The following is an 8,294-nucleotide window of genomic DNA, read 5'->3' as shown; positions in this document are numbered from 1 at the left end:
GTACAGGGTCACAGGGGTGAGTACAGGGTCACGAGAGGGTCACGGGGTGAGTACAGGGTCACGAGAGGGTCACAGGGGTGAGTAAAGGGTTCAGGGGCTGAGTCCTGGATCCCGAGAAGGTAGTGAGCTGGTAGAGTTGGGAGTTCCCGCTGCCGCAGCTGGTGAGTAATGCAATGTGTTGTCAGTCCCGGAGCGGACGCGGTGCGCGGTACGCGGTGCACGGTGCGCGGTACGCAGTGTGCGGTACGCGGTGCATGGTACGCGGTGTACTGTACGCGGTGCACGGTACGCGGTACACGGTACGCAGTGCGCGGTACGCGGTGCACGGTACGCAGTGTGCAGTACGCGGTGCGCGGTGCACGGTACGCGGTGTACTGTACGCGGTGCACGGTACGCGGTGCACGGTACGCGGTGTACTGTACGCGGTGCACGGTACGCGGTGTAATGTACGCGGTGCACGGTACGCGGTGCACGGTACGCGGTGCCGGATGAGGTGCGGTCTTACGGATGTGATCGAGGAGCACACTGCTGATGGCAGCCAGTAGCGAGAGGGTGATCAGGTCACCCAGACTCGCTGCGATCGGAGTGGCTACGTTATCCGGGTTGATCCCAACCTTCCTCGATCCCAGGATCACCACAATCATCACCAGACCTACAGGCAGGGAAGGAAAGAAACACTTACATTTCTATAGCAGCTAGCACACCCTTACCCAAAACCACCTCTAAGCCAACGCCGTACGGGTTTGACGTGTCGACTCTTGCAAAGTGACAGTGCTCTTTTGTCAGAACACAACATCCTGCTTTCTCTCCACACGACCTGCAATGTTTCACCAACAATTTTTGCTTTTTTTCCTGATTTTCAGAATCTTCGTTTTGTTTAAAACATGAAGGTTTTCAGGGAGTGAGCAGGGGACTGGGTTAGGTACAATGCGCTTGGTACAGCCACCATAGGCAACTGGTGCTATTTGACTCCTCTGCACTGACTGGACAAGCTCAGAGCCAGGCTGGGGTCCTGGGACCAGGGGGCAGTGCGAGGAGAGCATTACCAGCTGGGCCTGTAACTGCACTGACCCAGAATCCAGCTGTTATAACCTCAAACATCAAACCAGACCCTAGCTGTGCTGGGGAAACTGACTTAGACAGGCGAGAGGAGCGAGAGAGAGAGAGAGAGAGAGAGTGTGAGTGTCAGTGTGTGTGATGGAGAGCAAGAGAGAACGAGTGAGCGAGACAGAGAGAGAGAGAGAGAGAGAGAGCATGACAGCAAGAGTGCAAGAGCGAGAGAGAGAGCAAAAGAGAGAGAGCGTGAGGAGGAGGGAGCAAGAGAGGGAAGCAGGGGGAAGGGGGAGATGCGAGGCAGACATGAAGAAAGAGAGAGAGAAAATTCAATCAATGGGAAGAACAGAACTGTGGAGGAGGTTAAAAAAAACCCTCAGAGTGTGGGAGAACAGACAGCGAGGGTGTTACAAAAATCAAAGAGACAGAGAGAAACTGAGAAATGACGAGAGGTACAGAGAGCAAAACCCCAGATAGAGTGAGATAGACAAACAGCGACAGGGAGAGAGAGAGAGAGAAGACAGAAAACATGTGTCTGTGCGACAGACCGAATCTCAGGGTGTGCCGAGGAATCTCACGCCGGTGCAGCTTACAGAGGGTGGACAGACTGTCAGGGCCAGGGCTGCTTCACAGGAACAGGACGCCATTCAGCCCATCGAGCCTGTCCAGCCAGTGAATATAACTGGCACCGATTGAACACTCCAAGCCTTTTAGCCACCTCATTCCCCCAGCCCTGTACACCCCACCGACAACCAGAACCTATCGATGCCCAGCTTCAGCAGACTGCAATCCTGAGCTTCCACAGCCCTGTGTAGGACCCAACTCCAGAGATTCACAACCCCCCGACTAAACCACACGCTGTCCCTCTCAGCTTCCTGTCCCCCCCTGCCTTACCCTGGGCCAACATACCCCCTGATTCCAGACTCCCCAACCAGGGGGGAACATCTGAACTACGCCTCTCTCCCTTTAAGGATTTTCTATGTTTCAATGAGGCCAGCTCCTATTGTTTGAAATGTTAGAAAATACAGGCCTCGTTCAATCCAAATCTCCTCACAGGACAGTGCGGCCACCTTGGAGATAGATCCAGTGAACCGTTGTTGCACTCCCTCTCTGACAGCGAAACCTCTCCTGAGATAAAGGAGACCCTGCACACTGCTCCAGGTGTGGTCTAACTAGCTCCTGAAGCAAGATTTCCCTCCCCCTGTACTCAAATCCTCTCGCAATCAAGGCTAACGTTCCAGTATTTGGGCCTAGCTGTTCAGAATACGTATCAATGATTTGAAGATGGCATGGTGGCACAGTGGTTAGCACTGCTGCCTCACAGCCCCAGAGACCTGGGTTCGATTCCCGACTCAGATAACTGACTGTGTGGAGTTTGCACGTTCTCCCCATGTCTCTGTGGGTTTGCTCTGGTTTCCTCCCACAGTCACAAAGATGTGCGGGTCAGGTGAATTGGCCATGCTAAATTGCCTGTAGTGTTATGTAAGGGGTAAATGTAGGGGAATGGGTAGGTTGCGCTTCGGCGGGTCAGTATGGACTTGTTGGGCTGAAGGGCCTGTTTCTGCATTGTAAATAATGTAATCTAAATATAATATTTCTAAAATTGCAAATGGTAAAAAGTTTAGGTGCGAATGTTGGATGAAAATGTGAAAAGACTCTGGGGGATTTCAGCAGGTTTAGTGAATAGGGAATAATGCAATAAATAGAACATACTGTGGAGAAATGTGAGGTTATCCACTTTGATAAGAGAAACATCTTCAATGAGCTCTCCAGCCTCCTCCTTCCCTTACTCTGGGCAGTCATTAACTCTCAGCCCCAGTAAGTTCTCCTTCTTACTATCATACACTCCCTTCACCCCTCGGTACAGGAAAAGGCTGTTTGTGCAGTGAAGCCTTCCACAGTCGATCGCCTGCTGTGGCTCAGCAATGTGTGACCCTGGCTCCAGATCCCACGGGGTCACAGCAGGAAGACTTTCACTGGGAAGGAGTTAAAGGGAATCCGGAGCTGAACAGACACAAGGGTCACGTTTGGAGTGAGACAGTGTGGTTCCTGTGGCTCAAAGCTGCCACACTCAGGCAGTTCAGGGGAACTACAGCTGCAGAGAAAATGTGAAACTCTAAACAGCACATTCCAGGAACAGGAATGACGGACCGAATAGCCTCCCATGTTCTGCATTCCTCCCAGAACGGCTTTGTAATCAGACAGCTAGGGGATTGAAGGATGTAGAGGAACAGAAAGGCCTGGGTGTATATCTTCACAGATCGCCCAGAAGGCAATCAGAGAGGTAGATAAAGTGCTAACAGGATTCTTATAATCCCGACAGTGTGGAAACAGGCCATTCAGTCCATCAAATCCACACTGACCCTCTGAGGAGCATCCCACCCACACCCCTATCCAATCCACCCTAACCTGCACATCTTTGGACAGTGGGAGGAAACCGGAGCACCCGGAGGAAATCCGCACAGACACGGGGAGAACGTGCAAACTCCACACGGTCGCCCGAGGCTGGGATCGAACTTGGGTCCCTGGTGCTGTGAGGCAGCAGTGCTAACCACTGAGCCACTGTGCTGCCCCTTTATTATCTGGGCCTGAGAGTGGAAGGTTTTACAGGAACCCGGGTTCAAATCCCACCACAGCAGCTGGGGGAATTTAAATTCAAACGATAAATATGGAAATGAGAACAAGTCTCACTGAACGGTGACTGAGGAACTATCCTTGACTGTTATAAAAACTCCATGTGATGTCCAACAGGGAAGGAAACCTGCTGTGCTCACCTGGGCCGACCCCACGTGACTCCAGACCGGCAGCAATGTGGCTGATTCCTGAATAACTTTGCAAGCCACAGAGTTGTGTCAGAGCACCAGCTAGTTTTGAAACATTCAAGGACACTGATATATCAGAAGGCAGCTTACAGGCCTAGTCATAGAGTCATACAGCATGGAAACAGACCCTTTGGCCCAACCAGTCCATGCTGACCCTAATCCCAAACTAAATTCGTCCCACCCGCCTGCTCCTGGCCCATATCCCTCCAAGCCTTCCCCATCCTTGTCCTTATCCAAACGACTTTTAAACGCTGTAACTGTCCCCACAGTCTCCCCTTCCTCTGGCAGCTCATTCCAAAGGCGACCTACTCTCTGGGTAAAACGGTTACCCATTGTGTCTTTTTTAAAACTTTCCCCACTCCCTTTAAAGCTGTGCCACCTTGAAGTCCCCTACCCCCAGGGAAAAAGACCATGGTTATTTCCCCCACCCATGCCCCTCGTGATTTTATAAACCCCCATAAGGTCAGCCCTCAATGCACCAGTGAAAACCCGTTGCTCTCTGGGGCATTTGGGGAGAGGTGATGAACACTGACCCAGCCAGCAACGCCCACATCCTGAGTGGGAAGGTGCAAATGGCTGAGTTACTAGGGACACGCCTCCTGCTGTTAAACTCTGACCTTCTGGAACCGCACTGACCCCAACATCACAGCACCTCAAGGTCAAAGAGTGAGGGGAGGGCAGGAGACTGCAGGGCTGCTGGGTCTGAGAGTGAAACACCGAGGGGGGCTGGAGGTACCTAAGGAGAGTGCAGCGATGAAGGCAGTGATAGTGCTACTCGCACACAGGACAGCTGCTTGATTCAGATCGACGTGACCCCTGGAGAGTGATCCCAGAATAACTGCAGCTACAGCAGCAAGGAAACCAACCACCGTGGCCTGGACCTGTATCAGAGACAGAAACACAGAGACAATGAGAGGGGCAGAGGGGCAGAGAGACAGGCAGAGAGACAGGCAGAGAGACAGAGGGGCACAGAGACAGAGAGACAGAGAGGACACAGAGACAGAGAGACAGAGGGGCACAGAGACAGAGAGACAGAGAGACAGAGGGGCACAGAGACAGAGAGACAGAGGGGCACAGAGACAGAGAGACAAAGGGGCACAGAGACAGAGAGACAGAGGGGCACAGAGACAGAGAGACAGAGGGGCACAGAGACAGAGAGACAAAGGGGCACAGAGACAGAGAGACAGAGGGGCACAGAGACAGAGGGGCACAGAGACAGAGAGACAGAGGGGCACAGAGACAGAGAGACAGAGGGGCACAGAGACAGAGGGGCACAGAGACAGAGAGACAGAGGGCCACAGAGACAGAGAGACAGAGGGCACAGAGACAGAGGGCACAGAGACAGAGGGGCACAGAGACAGAGAGACAGAGGGGCACAGAGACAGAGAGACAGAGGGGCACAGAGACAGAGGGACACAGAGACAGAGAGGACAGAGGGGCACAGAGACAGAGAGACAGAGGGGCAGAGAGACAGAGACAGAGGGGCAGAGAGACAGAGGGGCACAGAGACAGAGAGTCAGGGAGGCAGAGGGGCAGGGGCAGAGGGAGAGGGGCAGAGGGAGAGGGGCAGAGGGGCAGGGGCAGAGGGGCAGAGGGACAGAGAGGCAATGAGTCAGAGGGGTTCAGGGGCAGAGGGGCAGAGAGGCAGGGACAGAGGGACAGAGGGACAGAGGGGCAGAGGGGCAGAGAGTCAGGGAGGCAGCGGGGCAAAGGGACAGAGGGCAGAGAGGCAGAGGGGCAGAAAGCAGAGGGGCAGACAGGCAGATGGAGAGGCAGAGAGGCAGAAGATAGAAGGACAGACAGACAGAGAGACAGACAGACAGAGGGACAGAGAGACAGAGGGACAGAGGCAGAGGGGCAGAGAGGCGAGGGACAGGGAGACAGTGAGTCAGTGAGTCAGGGAGGCAGAGGGACAGAGGGACAGAGAGAGACAAAGAAGAGAGCTACACAGAGGTACTTGGAAATACTGAGACTGAGGCAGAGATATTGAACATAGAACATAGAACATTACAGCGCAGTACAGGCCCTTCGGCCCTCGATGTTGCGCTGACCTGTCATACTAATCTGAAGCCCATCTAACCTACACTATTCCATGTACGTCCATATGTTTGTCCCATGACGACTTAAATGTACTTAAAATTGGTGAATCTACTACCGTTGCAGGCAAAGCATTCCATACCCTTACTACTCTCTGAGTAAAGAAACTCCCTCTGACATCTGTCCTATATCTATCACCCCTCAATTTAAAGCTATGTCCCCTTGTGATCGCAGTCACCATACTTGGAAAAAGGCTCTCCCTGTCCACCCTATCTAACCCTCTGATTATCTTATATGTCTCTATTAAGTCACCTCTCAACCTTCTTCTCTCTAATGAGAACAGCCTCAAGTCCCTCAGCCTTTCCTCGAAAGACCTTCCCTCCATACCAGGCAACATCCCAGTAAATCTCCTCTGAACCCTTTCCAAAGCTTCCATATCCTTCTTATAATGCGGTGACCAGAACTGTACACAATACTCCAAATGCGGCCGCACCAGAGTTTTGTACAGCTGCAGCATAACCTCATGGTTCCGGAACTCGATCCCTCTATTAATAAAAGCTAAAACCTTCTTAACAACCCTGTCAACCTGGGTGGCAACTTTCAAGGATCTGTGTACCTGGACACCGAGATCTCTTGCTCATCTACACTACCAAGAATCTTACCATTAACCCAACACTTTGCATTCCGGTTACTCCGACCAAAGTGAATCACCTCACACTTGTCCACATTAAACTCCATTTGCCACCTCTCAGCCCAGCTCTGCAGCTTATCTATGTTTCTCTGTAACCTACAACATCCTTCGTCACTATCCACAACTCCACCAACCTTAGTGTCGTCTGCAAATTTACTAACCCACCCTTCTACACCCTCATCCAGGTCATTTATAAAAATGACAAACAGCAGTGGACCCAACACCGACCCTTGCGGTACACCACTAGTAACTGGACTCCAGGATGAACATTTCCCATCAACCTCCACCCTCTGTCTTCTTTCAGCAAGCCAATTACTGATCCAAACTGCTATATCTCCCACAATCCCATTCCTCCACATTGTGTACAATAGCCTACTGTGGGGAACCTTATCGAACGCCTTGCTGAAATCCATATACACCACATCAACCGGTTTACTCTCATCTCCCTGTTTGGTCACCTTCTCAAAGAACTCAATAAGGTTTGCGAGGCATGACCTACCCTTCACAAAACCGTGCTGACTATCCCTAATCAAATTATTCTTTTCTAGATGATTATAAATCCTATCTCTTATAACCTTTTCCAACACTTTACCAACAACTGAGACACTTAGGCAATGAGATATAGAGACTGACAGAGAGATACAGAGAAACAGAACAGAGCAATACAGATAACTGAGGCAGAGAGAGAGAGAGAGACAGACAGACAGAGACACAGAGACATTTAAGCACAGTGACACTGGTACAGAGACACAGAAATCGAGGGTGGGAGATAGGAGCAGGGAATTTTGTTTGTGTTTTACCTGAATCAAAGCTAAATTACTTGTCACTAATGTCCACCTCTCCCTGGGATGATCAAGTTTTCCAGTATTAGCCTGGATAGAAACACAATTATTTTACTCAGAGAAATGTCACTATGTACAGTAAGAGCAGTGTTTAATAGATTTCGGAAGGAGATGGGGTAAAACACCACAGCCAGGATGGTTGAGTCTGGGTGCCTCACCAAACATCTGGCTGTGTAACATCCAGCATGGCGGCTAGGACAGCTGGGATGAAGTTTATTAACACCACTACCTGCACACACAGAAAAGATATCGCAGCTTTAGATATATTTTGGGTCTATAGTCACTGATGTTCCTTTTACATTTTATACGGAACATCTAACAGAGCAAGGCAAAACCTCACACACGAGGGTCATATGTTCGCATGACCTTGAACTGTCTGAAACATACACAGCCCGAGAGAGATGGATTTAATAAGGAGTGGGAAGAGTTAGTCAATCCATCATCGTTCCGAGCAGGTGGGAACAGAGATTACAGGGAAGGGACTGGTGTACACACAAATTCTAAGATGCAAGAGCAGAATGAGGCCATTCATTCCATCAGGACTGACCCACTATTCGATCATGGCTGATATGTTTGTCAACCCCATTCCCCTGCCTTCTCCCTGTAACCCTTGACCCCCTCCCCCTCACTAATCAGGAACCTAATTGCTTCCGTTTTAAAAACACCCTGATTTGGTCTCCGTCTGTAGCAGTGAGTCCCACAGATTCCCCACCCTCTGGCTGAAGAAATTCCTCCTCCCCCTCTCAGTTCGAAAGGGTCATCCCTTCACCCTGAGGCTGTGCCCTCGGGCCCTAGTCTCTCTGATACTGCTGGAAACATCTCCCCCACGTCCACTCTATCCAGGCCTCT

The 8,294-nt window shown here is 51.2% G+C and overlaps 1 protein-coding gene across 1 annotated transcript in view; it reads right to left on the bottom strand.

Annotated features, from left to right (window-relative positions):
- Nucleotides 1-8: 8 nt before the first annotated feature.
- Nucleotides 9-8,294, bottom strand: part of LOC132812704 (solute carrier family 41 member 2-like) — a 28,858-nt gene continuing 20,572 nt past the window's right edge. Inside the window, exons 4-6 of the mRNA XM_060822995.1 lie at nucleotides 7,404-7,475; nucleotides 4,612-4,756; nucleotides 9-652 (exon numbers count right to left, since the gene is read on the bottom strand). Coding sequence (XP_060678978.1) covers nucleotides 9-652; nucleotides 4,612-4,756; nucleotides 7,404-7,475 — 861 coding nt within the window. The remainder of the gene's footprint in view (nucleotides 653-4,611; nucleotides 4,757-7,403; nucleotides 7,476-8,294) is intronic.

The sequence above is a fragment of the Hemiscyllium ocellatum genome, unplaced genomic scaffold (assembly GCF_020745735.1).
Source record: "Hemiscyllium ocellatum isolate sHemOce1 unplaced genomic scaffold, sHemOce1.pat.X.cur. scaffold_2921_pat_ctg1, whole genome shotgun sequence".
Classification (NCBI taxonomy): Eukaryota; Metazoa; Chordata; class Chondrichthyes; order Orectolobiformes; family Hemiscylliidae; genus Hemiscyllium; species Hemiscyllium ocellatum.
Note: the sequence above shows the minus strand (reverse complement) of the source record. Positions and strands in the feature narration are given on the sequence as shown.